This window comes from Harpia harpyja, chromosome 9 (genome assembly GCF_026419915.1).
Source record: "Harpia harpyja isolate bHarHar1 chromosome 9, bHarHar1 primary haplotype, whole genome shotgun sequence".
Taxonomy (NCBI): Eukaryota; Metazoa; Chordata; class Aves; order Accipitriformes; family Accipitridae; genus Harpia; species Harpia harpyja.
Window position 1 is genome coordinate 23525077 of NC_068948.1, and position 24027 is coordinate 23549103.

Sequence of the window (24027 nt, forward strand, 5' to 3'; positions counted from 1 at the left end):
GCCCCCCACCGTCTCCCGGGCGACCCGCCCCGCCCCCGGCCTCGGCCCCTGCCCGAGCGCTTCGCCCAATCGAGGCGCGGGGACGCCCTGACGTCGCCTGTCAGCCAACCCTCCGGCGCGCTTGCCGTGCGCGCGGCCGTTCCGCGCGCTCCTCGGCCTCCCGTAAGAGCAGCGGGGATTGGCTACCGGAGGGGCGGGGCTTCCTAAGGAAGAGCTCACTCGGTTGGCTCTTGCGGGCGGAAGGGGTGTGGCGGCCGGCGGCGGCGAGCGAGCCGCAGCGGGCCTGTGAAGGGGGGGGATCAATGGCGGCGCTCTTGGCCGGGCTGTGCCTCTCGCTGTAACGGGCCGGCGGCCGTGGTACGTGCTGGTGGCGGCGGCCCGAGCCCCGGGGGGGGGGGGGGGGTGTGACGGGCTTTGGGGGCAGGGGCTGGGGCCTCTGCGAGCGCGGCGGGGAAAGCAGCCGTGACCGGACTGCGGGGCCCTTCGGCTGCAGGGGCGGAGGGGGCCGGGCCCGGGCCCTGTGAGCGCGGCGGGCCGGAGGCCGGACCGCGGGGGGAGGCCGCTCCTGGAGCGAGTAGTGGAGGGAGGGTAGAGAGAGGAGGTCACGGTGAGGGCTCGGCGGCGCGGGCTGGCAGCAGGCCCCGGCCCAGCTACCCAGGCCTGCGCCCGGGAGGCTCGCGGGCAGCGTTAGCAGCGGGTACCGGCTCCCGGTGGCGGGTTTCAGGCTGGCTACGCCATGGTGGGGAGCGACTCCTCACCTCTGGCTCTCGGGTGGCCCCAGGCTCGGTGCCCGGCACTTCATTTGATGTGCCGTGGAGGTGCGGGGAGTGCTGCCCGAGTTTGTCGCAGTGATGGGTGGAGCGGCCCGTTATTTAACGGAGGTCTGAACGCACACGGTACCCAAAACATTGCCTCTGCTCTAGATCTGTTCCAGCCTAGGTGGTGGCAAGGGCTGTGAAGTTGTTTTGTTTGGGATTTTTTGATCCTGGGAATGTTACCATCTGGCAGTATCAAAAGGTTCAGTTTACAGCTGTGACAAACTTCTGTCATTTATGATGATGGCACATCACTCGCTAGAATACAGTCACCAGATGAAAACATAGGTGAATGGGGGATGGTTGCCAATCACATGTGTTTTGTCTGGTCTGGAAGATTTTGTGTGTGTCTCAGGTGGGGGAGGGCAAAGAATACAGCCAGATCAGCAAACTTCATAAGTGCAAGTGAACTTAAATGTGATGCGTCTTGATTTTTATTTTTTTCCCCACATATTTGTGCCCCAGGATGTGGTTGTCAGTAAAGTTGTTATTTGCTGAAATGTGTTTGATCAGACACCAATTTCCAGGATTGTAGTAAAAATACCCTAGCTGTACGTCAAGTCATATTTAAACCTTAATCCACTTCGGCTATCTTAAAATATATTGTCTAAGTGAACTGGCTGATCAAGAAGGCAGATGTTGCTGTTGTAGGCTTTAGTCCCCAGCTGATACTGTGCCCTTGCTGAATCCCTCTCTTTCGGTTTATTTTTATGACTTTCTGTCACCATTGTATTGGAACCTTTTGTTTCCTTTCTGAATGGACAAGTTGAGATGACACAAGTGGAGAACCAGGTTATTATGTTTATATGGCACTTGGGTAGGAAAGCTGGCCTTGTGATTAGGACCTGTATTCAGGAGGGAGATTCAATTTTTGTCTTCTCTATAGGTCTCCAGCTAGAACTACCTTCAGAAATTACATGCAAAGAGCGGGTGTTCCATGCTTTCTGGAAAGTGGACTTGTCTTAGGATGGATTTTTGTTAGATATTAAAAAAGAAACAAAAGAAAAGTTAAAAAAAGAGAAAATCACCAGCCTTTGGTCTGTCCTTCCTTTCCCCAGCTCTTAAGAGAATCCTTTTGTCTTGTCTTTTGATAATTCCCACCTTAAGAATGCATCCTGCTTGTAACAAATATCTGTCCAGTGCTCTAACCTGGACTTCTTCTGAGACCTCAATTTGTCACCTGTATTACAAACAATAACTCACAAAAAGTGTCAGGTTTTGTAGGAATTTCAGGACTCCGCTTCTTGCAGGAGCAGTACGAAGGAAGGATGATAAACTAGTTCCTTCCATTATTTGGGTTACTACATCCCTCCCTCCCTGGAAGAGTAAGTGTCTGGCTTCTCCTCCAGTGCTGAAATGCAGGCAGGGTGAGATCCTAAATGAATAATACTTGGCAGTGCAGGGGGCAATCGTCTGTAGTCCTTGAGGTACTTGCTGAAGTTATACCAAGGAAATAAGAAGAACCTAGAAAAAAGCATGAGGTTAGCATAACTTTAAATGGATAGCTGTCAATGCTGTGTTTACATTGTACTTGTGTATACAGGCTTGATGTAAGAAACAAAAATAGGCATTAATGCCTTGTTCCATAGCGTGGAGCTGGCAGAATAAATCTTGAAGGCTTGCACAAGCAGTTTGTTTCATCCTGGGCTTACAGTTGTCAAGACCGTGAGTTTCCTCCTTAGGATGACTCCTTGGAGCATCTTCACCCTGCGCCTAATATTGAAATAGGTACCTGGCCAGTACTCAAGTATTAGGATCTCTTAAAGCAGAGGGTGGGTGTACTGTGTGAGAAGGGGCTGTGCTCACTTGGTCAGAACTGCTGCTCCTGTTTTCTAATCTCAGCCCTGCCTTAGCCCAAGGGAATTCCCTCTTTCACTCACCTTTTGAGCTCTGTGTAACCCTGACAGACCCCCTGCCCCCCCGGCATAATCTGTCCAAACCTAGCTCTCCCTAGAGGTGCGGAATGCTTTTGAAGGTTAGAGAGATTAGTTGCTAATTTCTGAAATCTCACTGTTAATCACTTACAAATATATGTATTCAAATCACTGAAAACAGGCAAGCTTTCTCAAGTTTTCACAGGATGGGCAAAAAGAACTTAGGTAAAGTGAGGGCAAAGTGTCAAATCCTTTCTCCAGAACAGTGAGGTGTAAGAACTGAAATAAAAGGATGCGAGTGTAGGTGTGGGTTTTTAATTTATTTTATTTTATTTTTTGTATATTTATTTAAGCAAGGTGAATCCTAAGTGGGGTGGGGAAAATTCCATTAAAATATGACTTCTAGAAAAGCAGCCCAAGGCAGACAACTAACAGGGAAGACATAATTTCAAAAAAGAGTAAAGAAGGAGTAATAGGTGGTGCTATTAGTCTTAGCAGTTATGCAGTGAGTAGGCATCTCAATCAGTACTTACTATGTAGTGGTCTTCAGAGAACTGAAGTTATTGTAAGTTTTTCAGGATGTGTAGTAATGTCTCACGCACTGACAAGAGAAGTCAGGCCCCTGGTGTCTTTCATATCGTGTTTTTAGGACAGGCTGTTCCACAATGGATGGGGGAGATAGTACTGCTGACCTTGTGATTAACAAGAGGTTTGTGTCTGAATCGGAGCTAGAGGAGCGGCGAAAGAGAAGGCAAGAGGAATGGGAAAAGGTCCGAAAACCTGAGGATCCAGAAGGTATGGGATAGATTTTAATAATTATAGGAAAGAGATAGGAGAATATTTCACTTTTGTGGAAGACAGGACCAGAAGGTAATAGCTTGTATTTTACAAGTTCAAAAGGTTTTTACATGAAGAAGCTAAGCGCTGTTGGTGATTCAGTGTTTCTAACGTATGGTCTCATTTCCTGATTTGTTCCTTCCTTTCAGAATGCCCAGAGGAGGCATATGACCCACGTTCATTGTATGAAAGACTTCAGGAACAGAGAGAAAAGAAGCAGCAGGAGTTTGAGGAGCAATTTAAATTCAGTAAGCGCCAGCAGTTACTGTTTTGAACTGAAACCCAGCAAACTGCATGTATTGTGTGCAACAGCTGTATACAACATCTGACTAAGGGACATATCTGTGTGTCTTGTCTGCCTCTCTGAGAGATAAACAGAGGCTTCAGAAAGTATTATTGAATTTTTGCATCTACCATCCTTACATTTTTCAAGGATGGTAGATGTTCTGGTGGATAACATACTGTTCTGGGCACTGATACAGCACTGCACATGTGCAAAACTCAAAAGTTGCTTGCAGTTATGGAGTTGCATTCCTGTAAAGTGTGGAATACTAGGCTTATTTTGCACATTAAATCCAAAAACCACCCTGATATCAATCCATGGAAAAGTGGAAATGTAACGTGGTTTTGTGACTCTTGAACTCATGCTTTAACACAATTCATTATTCGAATCAATAAAAAGAAGTCCTGTTCCAGCAGCTGTTACATTTCCAAGCTTTAATTAGTTGATTGTATTGGGTCTGGCTGAGATGGAGTTAATTGTCCCCATAGCAGCCCTCCTAGTGCTGTGCTCTGCATTGGTAGCTAGAAAGGTGTTGATAACACACCAGTGTTTTGGCTGCTGCTGAGCAGCACTGGCACAGCATCAAGGCTGTCTCTCCAACATTTTTGCCCCCCTCAACAGCAGGCTGGGGCTGGGCAAGATCTTGGGAGGGCACATAACCAGCACAGCTGACCTAAACTAACCAATTAGATATTCCATACCATATGACGTCAGCTCAGATATAAAAGCTAAGTAAAGGGAGACAGAAGGGGGGCATTTTTGTCTTCTGGAGCAACCACTACACGTACTGAAGCCCTGCTTCCCAGGAAGTGGCTAGACATCACCTGCGGATGGGAAGTAGAGAATAACATCATTTGTTTTTCTTTGCTTTCGTGTGCGACCTTTGCTTTCACCTTATTAAACTGTCCTTATCTTGACCCGCAAGCCTTTTGTTATATTTTCTCCCCCCTGTCCGGCTGAGGAGGGGGAGTGATAGCGCGGCTTTGGTGGGCACCTGGCGCCCAGCCAGGGTCAACCCACCACATTGATGCAAAAGCGATCTGAGGCTCAAGATTACTATTTGGAAGAAGTAAACATACAGGAGTTGGTTCTTCAAAAAGTAGATGTTTAACTCTTATAATGAAATGGAAACCTAATTTCTACTGATGTTTGAATTTCTGGTTTTATAGAAAAATCCTTTGCATTATATCACCTGTATATGTGCTGCTGAGTGCAAAGATGATAATGAGAACTAGAAAATTATTAGTCAACCATTTGGGGAAAAAGGGAGCTATTGGCTCTATCTAAAGAGAAGTGAGGATGATACTGTGGAACTCCATTTTAAGGTGGGTTCTGATCGATTTTGGTTCTTTAGCTGGAAGCCTTACCCTCAAACTATTGTGTTCCAGTTTGCCTAACTGGATTCTGTCTAGAATTTCTCTTGCATTTGCGATGGAACAAAACTATGTTTTCCCTTTAACTATGGCACAATCTTTGAGTTCTGTTAGGTGACACTCCCTGCCCCTGCAGATGCTATTGAGTGCATTACTGATTACCATGATTGCCTTTCCTGTTTTGTAGTAGATCCTTTTAGAATCATTCCTGTAGCCAAATTTCTTTGGGAGGAGGTAAGTGGGAGGAACTGACTAACTAGAGATCAGTGTTGGGTGGACTGTGGTCCACTAGTTTGTCTCATCAGAGTTCAGCCCAATTTGGCCACTTGTGACAAGATTTGTCCTCTAATATGCTTGAATTTGCCTTAAAATGTTCATAAGTTTTTTCTATCCATGGGAATTTTGGAGGAGTGGAAAACGAGTATAGTGCACTGTCATTCTGATCAGTCAGAATTTACGATGGGACTTGGGAGGAGAAACACCTTACTGCTGAAGAATTGAGTTTGCATAAACACACAAACTTAGTTACCCTTTGTGTAGATAAAAACTGGCGTACAGACCAGCAGTTCTTTCTGCTAGGTTATTCAGCTTTGCAAGAATGCCTTCCTTTTTACAGTAAAATAATTTTAGTAGAATGTTATAGCATTTTAAGTGAAAATTAATACTAGTATTCTCTAAAATGCAACTTTTAAAGTTTTCTTTCTGGATGATTATGGTAACCAAAATAAGGATAAGTGGAAGTTATTTCTTGTCTCTCTAAGTTTCGCTTGTATTTTTATTGGAGAAAAGTGGAAAGTACAGATAGCAGCATTAATGCGTTAAAGTCTCCCAACTGTACCTGCTGGAGAGTTTCCAGTTTACTTCAGTAAACTTTTGATCCAAGTCATCTTTGGTGATGTGACTAAACAATTTGTGTCAAAGTGGCCACCAGAAAACTGACTGCTATCAACCTGGACGGGAAAGGCTTCTGATAACTCTCTAAATTAATTGTTTCCCTTGCCCAGTTATATTAGATCTGCAACGTCTTCCCTGTGGTTCAAGAAACCTGTAAATCAAAAAAAGTTGCTTTTAAGGCAACCCTTGCAGAATAACAGATACTTGCTAACCTGGAAAGCAAAACCTACTGCAGACTATTTAGTAGGGAATCTCAGTAACCTCAGCCATAAGGATCTCTATGGCTGCTTCTCTTAGTTTGCAGATCAGGCAGGCAGAGAATGAAATTAATTCATGTCACTCACTTCAAAAAATGTCCTGAGTTTCACTACTTTTGCTGTCTGTTTGAAGGGGGCCTCAGCAGTAGTAGTGAATGCTACAAGTTACTGTTTAAAGATTTACGAATGAGCTCTGCATTCTTAGAGTTGGAAAGATATAATTGATAATAATAATTGATTTCTAGAGCTTTTTTGTCAAAGACAGAAGCTTGCCAATTATCAGTGTAAATGGATTTCTTAGCTTGCCGTTAAAGTGAGTAGGACTTGACTATGTGGGTGAAGATTAAAAAAAAATATGGCGACCTTACATAAAAACCTAAAAATCCTCTTATGGAATTAAGCTCTAATGAAGACTAAAGGTGATGTTTGGGTTAAGATTTCAAGGATGACTACAAACAGAAAGACTTGGTCTTTCTGAAAAATGTTTTTTATTACCTTTCTAACTAAATCATTTGATTGAGAGACGTTGAACATTTGCAGAACAGAAAATAAAAGGCCTTCCTACTGCACTAGTGTGTACTTTCCTTAAAGTAGGGTAACATGTTTAGAGGTAATTTTTTTTTTGGAAGTTAGGAATTGTCTTGCTTCTACTTTTTTTTTTTTTTTAATGGATGTTAATCTCAGTCAAGTTACTAATTGTTTGCTTTAAGAAAATGTACTTCCTATTTTGAGGCAAGATTTATGGGGAGAAGTAGTGTGGGTTTTTTTCCAGTTAATGATTGGTTTAAGAACAGATTCTGAGGAGACAGGCTTAAACTCAGTGTCTGAAACCAAAACAACAAATATATCGTTGCTTAATGTGGTTATTCCTTATTTTGTGTCACCTGTTCCAAATGGTGTTTCAGAACTGCAGAAAGGCTGCTTGAAAACTGGTCAATTTTCCTTAATTATGTCAGCAAGTCCAATAGCATTTCATGGCTTCCTATGAATTGTGTCTTGCTTTTCTCTGTAGTAATAGTGTTGTTTTCAACCTGTGTTAGTTTGTTGTAGTTTGTGTGCTTGAGTTTTTCGGCTTGTTAGCATCCAGTATCATAACCAGGAAGTATTTTTACTCCTTAATTACAGAATCCAGCAGATAGCTTGTGGAGTTTGCTTTGTACCCTTTTCTCGGCACAACAGCGAGACTGCTGGAGTACCCAATTCACTCAGTCACCCAGGACTCTTCTCCGCTATGGGGCAGTTTGAAATCATCGGAAAATGTTCTAAGAGAGTGGTGAAGTAGCACAAAACAAATGGCTGCTCCTTAAGTGGTTGTAGCTTATCAATATGCATTCTTTTCCTTTATTCAGAAAATATGGTAAGAGGCTTAGATGAAGATGAGACGCATTTCCTTGATGAGGTTTCTCGGCAGCAAGAGCTACTAGAAAAGCAACGAAGAGAAGAAGAGCTGAAAGAACTAAACGAATACAGAATATCCTTTGCATTAAAATGGCTGGTGGTTGTATAGAGGATCATAAGGGATTGGGCTGTAGTTTTGTTCTGTCATTGACATTCTTTCTATAAAACTGCTTTACAGAACATATACAATGATAGACTTTTTTCATTGTAGCTTGGATCTCCCACTGTAATGTTTGATACTCCCCCCCTCAACCCCCACATGTCTTTGGTACTTTTCTTTCCTTCTCCCCCTCCCCATTGTTTGGCGTTTGGGGGTTTTTTTCCCCGTTATTGAGGGTATGAAATACCATAGCTAAAAAGAGAAAGAGAATGTAAAGCAAAAACAGCCTGTTACTTCTAATCTTTTGCTTTTTTCTTCTTATTGAAAAGTAAATGTTTTTGTTTGTTTTTTTAACTGCATATTGGCTGTTTTTAACATACGTGTTTGAAATAATGTTTGATTTGCTCTCTCTGTTATTCTTCTTGAAGTATTAGCTACTTTCTCCCTTGCTGATAACTGCAGGATGAGAAATTAAATACATCTGTGCAGATGCACTAACTTTCTTCTGGGAAGTCAGTGCCCATGGAGACTCAGCTCCTTTGGGTAATACAGACTCTTAGACCGTACTAAGAGCAGGACTGTTTGGCTTTGCTGTTAAATGCCAAATTTTCATGAAGATGTGCTAGAAAATAATATAGGATGCTTTTTCTCTCTAGTCAGTGGCAGTGAAGGGAGGTTGGAATGATTTGAGGATTTCTGTGCTAAGCTAGATGTTGGTTTTTTGAGGTTTATTGAATCTGTGCAGAACCTGATGGTTTCTTTGCCTCCTAATGAAAACCATTGCTTTTAAGTCATCAGTGAACAAAGCACAAGTTCTCAAGGATGCTTTGGTATAAATGAAAGGATTTGTGGACACAAGGTGACCAAAACCAGTCAGGAAATAAAGCTGAATAGTGCCAATGCTACAAAGATCTGCATTACCTTCTGTTAGTTAATGATTTATAACTTAAAGCGTGTGTTCTGTGAAGAGCGTCTGTTATCTTAGTAATGTGTTTATGAAAAAGCAATACTGGTGCATTTTTTTATTCAGAAATAGGCTGCAGTTGGTTGATAGATTTGGAATATTTTCTTGATTTGTTGCATCTAATAATGGGATGTTCATGGGATATATTTAGTTTTGGTGATGGTTGCTTGCAGGTCTGGCTGATGCAGGGATGTGCAGTATAAGCTTGTGCTGCAGAAGCAGCTGACAGCTCTAGTTAGGTCACGTACGTCTGGGGTGAACCATACCAGCCCAGAGGGAATCTTACATTGTCTTGAATTAGCCACGTAACACACTGATCCCTGAATTTACTGAGCAGGGCCTGTTCAAGACGTACAGGCCATCTAACCTCAGTCTTTGCAATCTTAGTAATATCGTCTGGCTCTGTATCTGAAGACTTGCTGTAAATTAAACTGTAGAACTTATTGCTGATGGGGCAGAGGGAAGGAGAATGTTTTATAGTCACCTCAGCTGACGAGAAATTGAGAAGTTTTGCCCATTCTGTTTCCTTTTTTTTTTATTTGTTTATTTAACCATAATATTTCAAGCAACCTCAGAGCAACTTGCAAAATGACTCATCTGTGTTTGAAATTTTTGGTGGTATTCTTTCAAAATGCAAAAGGTGTTTTTGTGTCTGCAGGTTGTTACTGGTGGTTTGTCACTACGGTCACAAAAACCAGTGGGTAGTAGGTAAACATGCTGGATCTATAGGTACTGTTCAAGTGCTCTTCCAAACTAATAAGAGGAATCTCAACCCAGTGGGTTTGATTATTTGGTCTTTTTCCTGGTATAATGTCCAATTTAAGCTACCCAGAGGCATTAATTTTGCAGTAAAACCTACATTAATATTCAAGTACAGAGCTTTTTTTCTTTCTTTTTTTCTTCATTTTTTAGGTTGAACAGTCATGAAATCATGTATCTTACATGCTTTGGAATATTTTAATGCACTCTCGAGCATAAGAAATTCATATGCATGGATGCATAGGAATTTTACTTCTTCCTGCATGAACAACTAGGGTTTTTTGCTCCTTAACCTATCCAGACCCCACGGGTCTGACAGTGTTTAAAGATTTACAGATATTTTTTTAAGCCAGTTCCAAGAAGTGTTTGAGAACAACATCATCTTGTCTTAAATGCTATGTAAATGTAGGAAAAGTCCCCCTCCAAGAAGCAGGCTTTACTGTAGGATAGCTTTTTTAATGTAGTCGATATTTAACATTGAGAGGTTTATTTCTAACGTAGTCTTCCTGAGAGGGGACACTTCTTGGCTAGGTATAGTGTTACATTTGCTAATGGCAGCAGTACATATAAAATCTCTGTTAAAAATGTGCTGTGTCTCTGGTAGTTGAGGCATGCTAGGAGAATGGCATCCTGGATGGAAGTGAAAAGCCTGTAATTTGGTAGCTTTTAAAAGAAAAGTCTTTGGGTTCCTCAGCCAGGCTTTTTTTAGTGCAGTATTAGAATATAATGGGGTAATGAACCTAAATGTGGAAGTTGAACACTGCAGTTTGTGGAATCATGTGTTGCAACATCAAACCCTGTTCGACACAAGCAGCTTTCAGATTGCTTCTGATAGCCACAGGATGGCAGTCCTGTGCCATCTTAATAAATAAATAAAATTAATAGTCTGATTTTGACTGAGAAGACTTTCAGTTGAGGTAGGGAGCAGTCTGGGTTACTGCTGTGTCCTTAGGAAAATCAAATAAGGAATGGCATCTGAACTCTCCTAATTGTAAAGTGATTGGAGACTTTGAGTGTGTCCCTTCAAAGGAAGATGTAAGAGTTTTTTATTTGCAGATGTTCAGTAGGGAAAAAAACCTATGACTTCAAATACATGGTCCATCAATGTGAAATTCACTATCCAATATTTGTCTGCAATAACTGGGGCACCTGTGAATCTCCAGCTTGTGGTTATGTTACCTGATAAGTGGAATCATAGTCAGAGAAGAAACTGGTAGAAAGCTGGATTTAGGGTTATAAACAAATACCCTTTTCAATTAGGTTGATTTGTCTTTGCTATGTGTAGTTTAAAAGTTTTGCAGAAACTTTTGTGACCCCACTGGCACCTCATTAACAAACAGGATCTTTGACAGACCTCGCTTCATCAGATACAGCTGGACATTAACTGTTATCAGGGATGGGACTAGGTCCTGCCTGTTTAGTCTGTGTGCAGAGTGAGTGTGCCTTAACAACAGACCAAGCTCCTTCTTATCCTGTCTGAGAACCTACTTAAGCTTCTCCACCTCATTATAGATCTCAGCTGCATCCCACCTTGCTAACACTGTTTTAAGCTACTTAGTTTTTCTGTGCAGTTGCAGTCTTTTTGGGTGAATCTTGGACCACACGTAGTCTTAATCAGATCTGTCTCCTTCCTCTTGAGGTTGGTGTTCAAACTGGCAGTAATAGCCTTGTGGGCCTTACAAAGAGATGAGCTGAAAAGGTAGAGTGATAAATACCAAAACAGAAAATTGGAACTGTTTTGCTTTGGTAGGCTGAAGTCTGCTGGCCTCAGCAAAAGGAGTGTTTGAGGAGTGGAAGCGAGCCCACATATTACTACTTAGTTTTTTTGGTAAGGATTAGGGGTTGAAGCAGCAAATTTGAATTACAAATGTGTTGATCCTTGTAGAAGGGGGAAGTACTGCATTGCATTTTTTTTTTTTTGGTCCAGTCTGACCTTTTTGATTTTTTTAAGACCTTTAGGAAAAGGCAGGATGATGGGTATGTTTATGCGTGCTGGATGGGTCGTGTGTTGCGCCTTTCTGACTTCAGAAAAGTAGCTCTTAGTCTGCTGCCTGGATGTTTTTACAGGGAGAGCTGCTATTGATACCCAAGAAAGCTCTGAACCCAGTGGGTGAAGTCTCTTCTGTCTTGGCCGAAGGTGCCAGCTAAATGTCATTACAGATAAGTTTATTTTGATAGAATATGTGAATGAACTTCGGTCGCTGCTGTCAGCAGAGCTGGCTAAATATATCTGAGAGGAAGTGTCTGTTCTTTCTATTCCTTCCTGGTTGATCCTTAACCCTTAATTCACAGCACTCTCACCAAAGTGGGAGTCAGTATGGACCCAAAGAAGGAAACTGAGAAGAAATTGCCCATGAAGTCAGTGGAAAACAAGAACAAATTCTCTCAGGCAAAGCTGTTGGCAGGAGCTGTGAAACACAGAAGGTTAGTTTCACACCTCTATAAATTCATGAGGAACGGGACCCAGTTAGCAGTGTAAAGGGAGGCAGGCCAAGACTGCCTCCAGAGAGTGAGGTGTGAACCTTAGCCCTAAAGAAAAAAGGGGGTAGGTATAAGAAAAGACCAGCCTTGTTTCTATAGGCTCTCACAAACTGTGGGAAAAACATGAAGCAATTCAAGTAGATAAGCATGTGTAAAGCAAGTGGGTAGACTCTTCATTCTAGACTGCCAGGCTTGGGCAATCCTGCTTGGGGATCTAGAGGGAATCTATTTTACATGTCTATTTGTAGATATCAGTGTCACCTCACTCATGTAATTTCATTCAGGTTTGCATAATTTATAAGCCGATTTTATCTGTGTCTAAAATGGATTGTTTTAGTTGCTGCTGGGGGCAGCATGGGGGAGACATAGGTTACAAGAGAAGAGCTTTGTGTACCGATTTGATCTTGAGGGCATCAGGCAAACTTCCTTGCTCCTCGCTGATTTGTACTGATACATCAACACCCTTTCCATTCCAGGGAGATGGCAGCTGGGTTTGTGATGTTTGCTGTTTTGATCTTGGCCTGCAAACACAGCTGCTGGTGTGCTACAGGTTATCAAGAAACTACACATGTGGGGCTAGACTTATTTCCCACAGATGAGTTGTCTAATACTTAAGATGATTACTGACGTCTTGAAATTCAGTCAGTGTTTTTGAATCTGTCCCAGAGAATGAGAGATTATTTTAGAAGCTTATCTTGTAGGGTGATGTTTAGCTCCCAGTACAGCAGTAATTGCATGTCTGAAAACTGAAGTAAGCACTTCCACCACATAATGTGGAGGGGGTTGGGTAGTTGTTGGGGTTTTTGGAAGGCAGAGAAGAAAAACCCTGAACAGATAACAAGCAGGCAACAGTGTTTTTTTTTCCTTGTAACTACTAGTACTTAACCTGGTACGATGTAGAGAAGGAGCTGGCATGTGCTTAATGGCACATCTAAAGCCTGCAGATGGCATCTATTTGAGGAGGGCATCTTAACTGATATGTCAGTGCCATCACAGACTTGCTTTGCAGTCTTCTGTTTTTGCCATCCTATCTTTTATTGCAAACTGGCCAAAACCAAGTGTAGCGTGAGCTCAACATCTGTTCTCTGAGCTTTGTAGTTTCCTGTAAAGGATGTATTACTAGAAAACCTCCCCACACAGAACCTTTCATCTGTACTGCATATTCTGACAGGGACAGAAAAGAGTTAACGCGTAAAAATGCTCATACTTCATCACTTTAGTCCATCACAGCTGAAGCTGGGAAGCATTTGTTTATGTGGATGGCTTAGGATTGGGAACATGTGAGAGGGGGAAAAAGAAACTGAGCTGTGACAAGGAAGAGCTATAGAAGCTCTGAAGAGTCAGAAGTCCAGGTAACGCTCCTTTCCTCCAACACCACTTTGGACCCAAAAGGACCCTTTTTTAGGTCAGACACTGCAGCTGTGTGTGAATTACTGCAAAACCTACTGGGCTTCTTACTGGGTGCAAGATTTCTAGATGTTTTGGAACAGGCTCTTTAGGTACTTGAAGGAGGGGAAGGAAACCCTGGAAGGGAAAAGACACGGATGTTGCACCAGAAAGCATGATAATCATCCACATGTGCAAGCCTATGGTCATGTGGGCTGTGTGAAGCTCAGGTAGTCATTCCTGATCTCCTGTGGGGTACTTCAGCTGAATAGGCAGCACTGAGTTGCTGTGCAAGAGGTCTGACTTGGACTCCCAGAGGCATGTTTCTGTTTCCCAGGTTAACAGGTGATATTTCCAGTGTAGGTGTTGACTCTTTCTAGGATTGTGTATGTCCCCTGAGAAGCCCCAGTTAACAGCATTTTAAAGTGGTGATGGTCATCAGGGGATCCTGCTGGCATTTGCTGTAGGTTTTGAGGCAAAGATGTTACGTTAACTTTAACTTCACAGTAATTAAGTGGTTGCTTGTGAGGAACAAAACATTTTCTTTTTTTTTTCCACAGTTCAGATGGTGGTAACAGTGTGAAGAGGTTGAAACTAGATACTGATCATGACGAAAAGAATCAAGGTATGTCCTGATTTCTGCATGTGGGAAGCTGTCTCTCACCTGAACAGCAACTGACTCAGTGTTAAATCTGACAGAGGATTTGCTTTCCTGCTCCTTCATTATGCAAGACAGCACAGACTGCAGTTGGCATGTTCTCTCTTAAAGCAGTAGAAATGGTAACGATAGGTGCTGACAGCCTTTATAGGGCTGGAGGGAACCTCTACAGGTCATCAGTCTATCCCCTGCCTAAACCATTCCTGACAGATGTTTGTCTAAGCTGCTCTTAAATCTCCACAGATACAGATTGTGCACCCTCTTTAGGCAGTTTATTCTAATGCTTAACTGATGTTACCCTTAAAGAGTTTTACCTGATAACTAATAGGAGTCTCCTTAGCTGCATTTCGAGCCTAGTGCTTGTTCTATCGACGGGAGACATGGAGAACAGATAATCCCCTTCCTCTTCACAGCAGCATTTGATGTATTTGTATACATCCCCTATTAGCTTTTCATGCTATGAAGTGATCTTGTCCATCCTGAAACCAATTTGTTTCAGAAACTAGAAGAAAAATTAAGTTGCATTTCAGCCTTAGCTGTCAGGGCTGCAGTTGACTTGCTGTCAAGATACTCTTGACACAAATAGGGTGAGCTGCAATTGTGTAACAACAACCCAAGGCGCTTCCTGAATCTCATTCTGTTGAGTAAACTTTCAGAACACTGGAAATAATTAATTAGCCATGGAAGATGGGAGACATTGACTAGCAGAACGATGGAATAAAACTTTTCCTCAACTATGCTGTTATATCGCAAAAAAATACTCAATTACACAAAGCAGAGCTATTTATTCTTATTTAGTGGGTTTGGTACTTGACAAGCATCAAACTGACAACTTTAGAATAAAAATCTGTAATGCCAGCGTAGAGCTGGGCTTAAACTAGTGATGAGAAAAAAAATCCCCCGAGGTAGCAAGTCCTTCCTGTCAGAATAGCTTTATTGCAGGATAAAGCTGCCTTATGCTTTAATTAAATCCTGCAGTCATCCACCACTGATGTGGCAATAGCAGGTGAATGGCACGTGGCAGTTCCTGGGCTTGATTAAAAGCCCTTTCCTTCACTCTAATTTTTGACTGAGGTACCTCTCTTTCAGAAAAACCATCCTGTGTTCCCTTGGGGAGCAGCTCAGTGGGAGGCTCCACAGTCCACTGTCCCTCAGCAGCCGTGTGCATTGGGATCCTGCCTGGCCTGGGCGCCTACTCAGGAAGCAGTGATTCAGAGTCCAGCTCGGATAGCGAAGGCACTATTAATTCCACTGGAAAGATCGTCTCTTCTGTCTTTCGTAGCAACAGTTTCTTCGATGGTCCATAACAAAATCCCTCCGTGTGTAATGTAGTGCAGAGTATCTTCCAAAGCCCTGATGGATGCTTGATGCATCCTTCTGCCCCAAATATAATCTTTCTAGCTAACCTCTCAACTCTAATACACTCAGATACTTCTAAAATAACTCATTGTATTTTATTTTATTCCCCCCCCCCCCCAACTTTCCATTTCTGGGGTGCATACTGAGCCTGGGAGAAAGGCTACCATCCTAAATGAGAAGGCATACCTAGTAATGTAATGAAGGTCTGAGGGTAGGGAGGAGAGAGCTTTATCTTTTAAAATTCTTACGGAAAGAAAGAATTCTGGTGATTTAAGAAGTTTATACAAGACTAACAGGCAAAAAATATTCACTTGAAGCAGTGAAGTCTTGTAGAAAAAGCCATGTGTTCTGTTTTAAAATGTCATTTTTATTCTGTATTTGAGAAATGGGGGCAGAACAGAAATCAAGCAGATGGTGAAGTGTAGATTGCCATGACACTGTAAAGAAGTTTTAGTGTTACATGATTAAAGACATTCTGAATGCATTTTTTTTATCTCGGCTTGTGCCATTCATAATTGTTCCTGTTCCATTAAGCAATTTCTGCACTACCCAACTAGCCCCTTCCTCAAACCACCATCCAGGAGAAGTGCAAGCCAGCCTCCTACAAATGCAGAGAGAAGGTGATGGAAAACTCTTGTTCTGAGTGGGTTCGGAGGAGCTGCAGTTGGCTGTTCTGCTCAAAGGCCATTGCTCCCACATGGCTGCTTGACAAGTCATTCAGCTTTTCTGCAGCAGTGTCCTGAAGAGCATGAATCCAGAGTGCATGGGATTCCCCAGTTCAGCCCAACCTCTTTGTGCAGAAGCTGGAGAACTCTGCCATCCTTTGCAGTTGGTAGTTTTTGAAGTTGTATTGGATTTAAGAAACCTTACATGGGCATGTTTATGGGTGGTGTGGACCAGGAAGCCAGGCATGAGTGAGAAGTAAGCTGTGAAAGCTGAGGGCCCAGCCTTTTCACCTCTGTGTGCCAACAGCACTAATGGGAGGTCGGTGGGTTGGAACAGCTCAGCTTGACTGCTCAAAGGTGGAAATGTCTTTGTGACAGTCTCCCTCACAGCACTCTTGGTCTACGTACTACACTCCGAAGTGTATGCACTTCTGAGAAAACAGCTGATACGTGCGTACCAAAGGGCAGTTATCTGAATGTGACACTAAGCAACTTGTAAGAGAGCAGCTGGGATAAAAGCAGTGAAAACTGAAGGCCTTTAGTAGGATTCATGCCTTAGCTTGAGTGTTGAACTTTCCTAAAGGAAACAAGGAGAGTTGTGCTCATGCTGAAGCTATCCTTAGCCAAATACCCTTTCTGTTTGCATAACCCTGTTCCACAATCAGATCTTTACAAACACACTGTAATTCCTCCCCTGTTCTTCTGGGCTGCCTGGCACATCTTGTGTTTGCTCCAGAGTTGCTCCTGCCTCTTCTCCAGCTACTGTAATTATGGCGCTTTCAGGTGGAAAATAGCTAGATCTCTTGCTGCCTCCCTAATGCTTTGCTTTGGACCACTTTCATCGTACTTGGCTATGGAGTGAAATGGAAGCGGTGCACAAAAAAAATCTGTTTTTCTTGAAAGTTGCATTTGCAAGAGCCTTGAGCAGTTGGAATGAGAGATGCAGGTGTCCTTCCCTGGCATTAAGCTAGATCAATAATCTCTCTATAGAGTCGGAACAGCCTGGCCTGGCTGTGAGCATGCTGGGGCCATTTTCCTGAGTGGTATTTTGCATAACTGCAGTCAAAATGGCTGATTTAGTAAGAAATTTATAGTGGGATTTGGCAGCCAGTTGCGGGCAGATGTGGTGGTGGTGGTCCATGGGGCTGCAGGTGAGACCAAGAGGGGGGTGATGGTGGTTATGTTGGACCATGCAAGGCCAGGAGGAGATGTAATTCAGTGAAAGCAGGCAGGAGAGCCCCCCACTTTCCTCTTGTTCCCAGAAGAGCAGGAATAGGGCACTCGGGGAATGCCTTTAGCTCACACAAGCCTTTGAGTCTGAGTCACTTCTGCTGTTCTCATGGCCTGGCCCATGTAAACAAACTGCAGAGTTGTCCCAGCTCATCACTCCATCCTTTGAGCCCGTTTACCTTCTTACAGTCAGAAGCAATCTGACATTAAAATACTTAAGTGGACTGAAAGACATGCTGGGACATGAAGAGTGCAAGGGATGGAGAATAAATCAGAGCTTCTGGAAATGGCAGCTGTGGCAGTAACCTTGCCCCAGGGCTGATACGCTGGAGAAGAACGGCTGGCTCCAACAACTCTGTCGTTCAGTGATGGATGTAGTTTTTTTTTTTTTTTAAGACTGTTCTGTCTTTGCCGTGACTGCATAGCGTGTGCTTCGTCCCCTCCCCAGAGACAGCTTCATAAACTGCTTGTTGTCTGTGCTTGTTGTTAAAGCTTCAGAGAGGTGCTAAAAAAAATGACAAACCCCCACAAACGTGCTACTAGCAGGAGAGCTTACTAGCTAGTGCAGCTGCATGTGAGGTTTTCATATGGAAAGAAAAAAAAAATTTTTTTTCCAGAGCCACAGACTTTGATCTGGAGGCTGAGCTGTATACAGCATTATTTTCAAACAAGCTGCCTTTCAAAGGCTGCTTCTCCATTTGGAAAAGAGTGGTGCTGGTTGGGTTTTTTCCCTTCCAGAGGGCTTTGCAAGGCAAATACTTCATGGAGCAGTCCCACCTCTCCCGAGGGATGGGGCCTCACCATCAGCTTTGGCTCCGTGCTTTGGCCGAGCTGTGGGGCTGCACGGGGCAGCCTGTGTGCTGGTGACTCGGTGGCAGCAGTGACAACCGTGCATTCACTAGCGGTGGTAACAAGCACAGCCAGTAGCACACGTGCGTGCAAATGGGCTCCAGGCTTTACATAGAGACACGAACCTCCCACCGCAAGTGCTTTCGCTAGTGGGGAGAAGGGATGTCAAGTCTACTTGAGTTTGGAGTAAGGCTGGTGATCCCTGCAGTATATTCAACTTCTTACCTGCCAGCTTCAAAAGACCTTAATCTAGTTAACAACAGAAGAAACCAGCAATTAGCGCTGAAGAGAGCACGTTGCTGATGAGCAGCTCAAAGGAGCTGCTGGAAAGCAGGATTTCATTACCCAGCCCATCTTCTCCCAAGCAGCAGGGAACTTTTGTTACTCAGACTTGGAAAAATTTCTGGAGATGAAGCAGCAGCAAACCATGAAACTTCCTTTGCCAGTTTGTTGTGGGTTCACCGGTGTTTTCCCAAGCATGCGCATGCTTGCACACACACCAGCCTCCTGCCCTCAGCTCAGGCAGGCACTGAGAGCTGATGGGGTGGGGAGAGGATGCTGCCCTCCCCGGGACATCCATATTCACCTCCACCTTTGGTAAATCGCCCTCTTGCATGCTGCCATTGATGGCCTGGGGCTGATCCTGGGGCAGAAACACTGAGCACAGGCTGAGTGGCTGGGCAACAGCCCATCTCGGGGTGACTCTCAAACACCCAGCACCACTGACCATGTAAGGTGCCCCCAGACCTTCCCATCTGGGAGTCCCTTGTTTTAAATGTCCAAGTTCCTTTATTAACCTGAGTATAACAAATATAACATGTACACAGTATAAAAATGAACATAGAGCATGACAGATGTACAGGTACAACAACACAGATACATGAACTATACAATGACCAGTTCATTGAATAATAATAATATATTAAGCATTTCATTGCTTGGAAAAAGCAAGTTTTGATTGTAAAAATTGTATCCTGTTCCACTGAAATTATACAAAGTACATTCAATACTGAAAAGTGACTCAACAGAGCAGGACCAGGGCATGGCCTGGCCGCTTAGTGTTACCTCGGGCCAGGACTGTACAAAATGAATCCAGCTTCTCTGGGATGAGTTTTAAGAACTTGGCAATTAAATTAAGGAGTACAAAGTATTTCAGGGAGGGTATTCTCTTAAAAGCATGTGGAACATGCGTTTTCGGTAGGACCGACAGGCTTCAGCAACATGCAGAGGGCACAGCCTGGCACAGCTCTACGCGGGCTCCGAGTTGATGGGCGGCAGGTTTTGGTGCTTGAAGTACTGCACGACTTGCTGGGGCAGCTCTGCCAGCACAGCTTTGGCCAGGGTCTCCTTGGGGGCCTGCAGGCGAAAGAGAGCAAACACCGGTGTAAGCATGGCCGTAGGGGACCAACCGAGAAAACACGCCTGGGCTGTCCCCAACTCCAGACTGTGGCATTTCATTTAATACCCCCCAGAGCCTACTGGCAGCCAGCATTTTATACACCTGGGATTATTATATTCTATACTTCACCTTCCCTCCAGGAGCTAATGCACTGGTAGGGAGGAATAAAACATCCTCGGTAGGTTAGAAAAAAACAGGTATTGAGTAACAGCAGGTGAAATAGAAAAACACTGATTAGTTGCTAAAAGAGGGAAGATAAGCACAGGCTGAGTTTCTGCATCCTCTGGCAATCCTGTGCCAGCAACAGTGTCCGACCCAGGGCTGACTACTGGCTGATCAAGATGGGCAGAGAACTGTATCTCATTTTGTCCTTTTTTTTTTTTCCCTTCCTTCATCAACATTTTTCCAACACACAACAGTGGGTCAGGCAGTGGGAAGCTGTCCCACAGAGGGGACATGTGCAGGGCCACTGCCAGTATTACCCCTTTCTACAGGTGCTGGGAGGGGACCTGTGGGGCTCAGGGCTTGCTTACCCCCAGGGCCGGGGCAATTCAGCATTAAGCCCTCAGCACATGACACATCACGGGTGCCGGATGAGGCCTGAGTGGGAGACACTGGCATGGGACTGCGGCAAGGGACACAAGCCCAGCGCTGCCCCAGCTTGCTGCGGGAACCTGGACCCTGCTATAATTAACTGGTTTTTGCTCCCACCTGCCTGGCAATGACAGGGGGTGGCAGAGATGTGGTGATGCTCAGATGGAGCATGCTACGGAGGTACAGAGCACTGTTGCCCCTGCCTGCAGTGCTGCTTTACATGGTCCATGCTGGAGCATCACTGAGGGATGTGGAGTTTAGGGGCAGGGCAGGCAGGTGCCAGCCCTCTACCTCTTGCCTCTATCTGCCTCTGCCAGGGTTGCTCCACTTCCAGGGTCCTTTCCAGGCTTGAGACCCCATTTCCGCCTGTGATCCCCTCCCCGCTGCCCACGCTCACGTTGCGGAAATCCCGGAAGGGCACGAACTGGACGATGTCGCGCACGGCCTCCTCGCCGGTGTAGGAGCGCAGCACCCGGCTGTCCCCATCCAGGAACTCCATGGCAGCAAAGTCGGCGTTCCCCACCCCCACGATGATGATGGACATGGGCAGCTTGGATGCCTGCACCACAGCGTGTCTTGTCTCATCCATGTCGCTGATCACCCCATCCGTGATGATGAGGAGGATGAAGTATTGCTGCAGAGGGGAGGGTGGAGGGTCAGACCCAGTGGCATGCCGGGGCACCCTCATATCACAGCCAGAGCCTCTGGGGTGTGAGCGGCTGGGATGCTCTGCATATTGGGGGGAGGCGGGTCCCCTGGGGAATTTGGGAGCCTGAGGTTCACCCCTTCCCAGGACAGCTGGCATCACCCCCCCCCCTTTAGCAGTACCCAGAAATTTCAGGTGCTCCCATTCCCCCCGATTTTTGAAAGATCCTAACCAAACAACGAACCAACTCCCATCCCAAAATATTTTACTGATTTACCTGCTTAATGATGGAAGAAAAGCCCCAACCTGTGCAGAGCTTCTGTGTCACAGCCAGGAGGAGTTTGGGGCTGGGACATGAGCCCAGCTGGGAGATGAAATCTCCCCCTACCTGCATACGGTGGGGTGCGTTCCTGGGCGGTCCCCAGTGACACATCCCTGCACCGATGGGGAGCATCTCCTGCATCCCAGTGCGGGGCGGGGGGGGCCTGTCCCACGCTCAGGGCTTGTCCATCTCCCATAAAAAGCAGTGGGTCTCCGAGGCAGCGAGGGGGGGAATGCAGAGGGTACTGGCAAGGAGGGGGGGATGCCAGAGCAGTGGCATTAGCCCCCACTCCCCTTCTCGTGGGGAAAGGAGGGTGACCAGGCCGGTCCACGGAGTTGGGGGAGGATGAGCAGACGGACAGACAGTCCTGCTGGACCCAGCTCATCAAATCTGGGGCATCCGGACCCCTGAAAAACCCATCTCCTCTGCCTCCAGGGAAAGTAATGGTTCAATTTTGGCACATTACACAGCTTGTGTGTGCTGGACAAAAGACGAAAACAAGCACTTAAGCACATTAAAGCCCTTTTTGTTCCTCTCCTCATTCTTTCCATTTCCTCTGAAAACCACTAGCGCAGCCATCCTGGAAAAGCAAGAGAGGGAACGCCACCCAAAGCCCATTTTCTTGGTCTTCCTCCAGCCCACAGCTCCCGAAACCTTCCCTAAGTGGTGTCTGCCCTCGACACTCTCCGGTGCTAAATTCCAAGTACAAACAAGGCTGGATCAAGCTTAAACACAACCCGAGGATGTGGGTGAGGAGGCAGTCCCTAGCCAGGGCAGGCAGCCAGCCCCTTCCCAACCCTGACCCCTTTTGATGCATTAGCCCTGCCTGCAGAGCACTGCCCAGGGTTTAGCTTTTCCCTAAATCCCTACTTTTCAGAGCGAGTCACAGGGAGACGTAGGTCTGAAGAGCAGGACCCCAACACCCGAGTCTGGAGGGTAAGACTAAACTCCAGGAGAAGACCTGCATGCTCCTCCATGGTGGCCAGCACTGGTCATCACTGGAAGCAGGACAAGTGACTGGGGCCTGACTCTGTCTGGGAACCAGTATGGGAGGAAGCGTAAAACCTTGAGGAGAGCAGCTGATAATGGGAATGACTTTAAGCTGATTCCCCCTCCTTCCTCCCCCGGCCTCTGTGCATGGTCAAAAAGAGGAAACCCAGAAAGGACTATTTCCCTTTGTTCCCTTTTTTCTGTGAAATCCGTAACGGGATCAGAGAAAAATGCTGGAAAGTATGCAGGAAAAGAGGGGTAGAGCAGAGCTCATCAAATGTTTATCGTGATGTATTTTGGAGGGCAAGCAGAATAAGACCTGATGGTGGGGGGTCAGGCTCAAAGCCCGGGGGGCTGCAGCAGGGTGAGCTTGCGGGGAGCATCGTTACTAGCAAGGGAGCAGCGAGCACTGCATGAGAGCATCGGTGGGAGATTCCCCAAGGACCGATGACAGTTTGGGTGGTGTCAGTAAATGGCAGCGGGGCAGGGGTGCTGGTGGCACCTCAGGGCTCCAGCCACGGTACCTGGCCAGGGTGCAACCGGAGCCATGGCGGCAGGGACCAGGCTGGCCCCATGGCCGGATCCCCCCAGGCTGGGGTTTCCATTGGCACACCAACCCAGCAGCACCTTCCCCCTTTCTCCCCTTTTTGTTGTTAAAATGGCTGATCTCTGAATCCACTGAGGGCTTTGGGGATGTTTCCCGATGATTTGCTAATGATATGAGCAATTAGGCTCATGCACGTGAGCAGGACTTGAAGGGATTAGGCAGCACTAAGCAGCATGCGGTAAGAAAAGGGGAGGTTTGGATGCAGGGGCCCTGCTGGAAAGGTGTGTTTTAATTCCCCAGAGATTATTAATACTTTCCCAAGAGTCAAATCATGTGTAATCCCTCTGTCTCTCCCCCTCACCCCAACACGTTTTAGTCCTCCCATCCCTTAAGAGCCGATGGCTCCAGTGTTTGTAATCCACGTTGCCATGGAAAAACTACGAGGTTTTTTTTTTTTTATTTGAAATGTTGGGAGCAAGCAAGAGCAGGAGGAAGAGGAGGGCAGGTCCAGGTGGCCACTGAAGCCAGCAGCATCAGGGGTGGCTTTGCTGCACACATCGAAGATGGAATAGAAGAGGAGAAGACCCCAGGGGAGCAAGATCCCTCATCAATAATGCTTTGTGCTTCCAAAAGAAAAGACCAAGCCAACACTGACTTGCCTCTGACGGCACTATTAGTGCCCATTATTTAAAATTTCCCTTGATTAAACTATTAGTGCCAACGGAGGGGTGCAATTTGCATATGATTAGCGCCTCTGCTCAGTGCGGAGCCTGTGGGCTTCTCCCTCCCCCACTGATGCCAAGAGAGAAAATGAAAAAATGAGGAGCGACCTGGATTTGTGCTGAATTAAACCAAACTCAGTATTTCCTTGTGCCTGGGGCTGGGAAGAGCAACAGTGCTCAAGGCAAGGCTGGAAAAGGTCTCCTTGGGGAGGACGTTTTGGGTGTGATCCAGCCCTGCTCCAGGCAGGAACCAGGCAAGCTTCTACCCCGAGGCAGCTCCTGCCACACACGTGCTGATGCCCAAGCTGAGCTGCTTTTGGCCAGCAAAACCCAGGGGTCAGACCTGCTGTCCTCTGTGGGCAGCCTGCTGCCACGGGGACCCAAGTGAGCTCCATCTTGCAGTCTTCAGATGCTCTTTGCACCCCTGAGGGGACAGCCCGGTCACCACCAGCAAGGCTGGACCCATGGCTGCAGCTCCTGATACACGCAGGCATCCCGGCATCCCTTCAACCACCAGCTTCACCCTCCAAAACCACGCCTGCACCGGCTCCCTCACAGCCCAGCGCAACTGTGCACAGTTGTACGACGCCCCTGCGCTAATGAGCAGCTTTTTGACATATGGATG

The 24027-nt window shown here is 45.7% G+C and overlaps 2 protein-coding genes across 10 annotated transcripts in view; one reads left to right on the forward strand and one right to left on the reverse strand.

Moving 5' to 3' along the window:
- Positions 1-242: 242 nt before the first annotated feature.
- PSME3IP1 (proteasome activator subunit 3 interacting protein 1) lies at positions 243-15922 on the forward strand. Of its 2 annotated transcripts, none has more exons than XM_052795795.1 (7): positions 243-357; positions 3339-3484; positions 3676-3774; positions 7683-7809; positions 11850-11978; positions 13982-14046; positions 15169-15922. In XM_052795795.1, the coding sequence occupies exons 2-7, from the start codon at positions 3355-3357 to the stop codon at positions 15384-15386; spliced, it is 768 nt and encodes a 255-aa protein (XP_052651755.1). In that variant the 5' UTR covers positions 243-357; positions 3339-3354; the 3' UTR covers positions 15387-15922. The 2 variants fall into 2 exon arrangements, with proteins under 2 accessions (XP_052651755.1, XP_052651756.1); XM_052795796.1 differs by having other exon boundaries at positions 258-357; positions 3344-3484.
- A 2983-nt stretch (positions 15923-18905) lies between these two features.
- The window catches only part of CPNE2 (copine 2), a 54637-nt gene continuing 49515 nt past the window's right edge, over positions 18906-24027 (reverse strand). For all 8 annotated transcript variants that reach the window (XR_008236507.1, XM_052795790.1, XM_052795789.1 and 5 more), the window contains 2 exons: positions 20573-20809; positions 18906-19538 (listed from right to left, as the gene is read on the reverse strand). Coding sequence is in view for 7 of the 8 variants with exons in the window: in XM_052795790.1 (XP_052651750.1) it covers positions 19431-19538; positions 20573-20809 (345 nt within the window). In the remaining variant the exon portion in view is untranslated. The remainder of the gene's footprint in view (positions 19539-20572; positions 20810-24027) is intronic.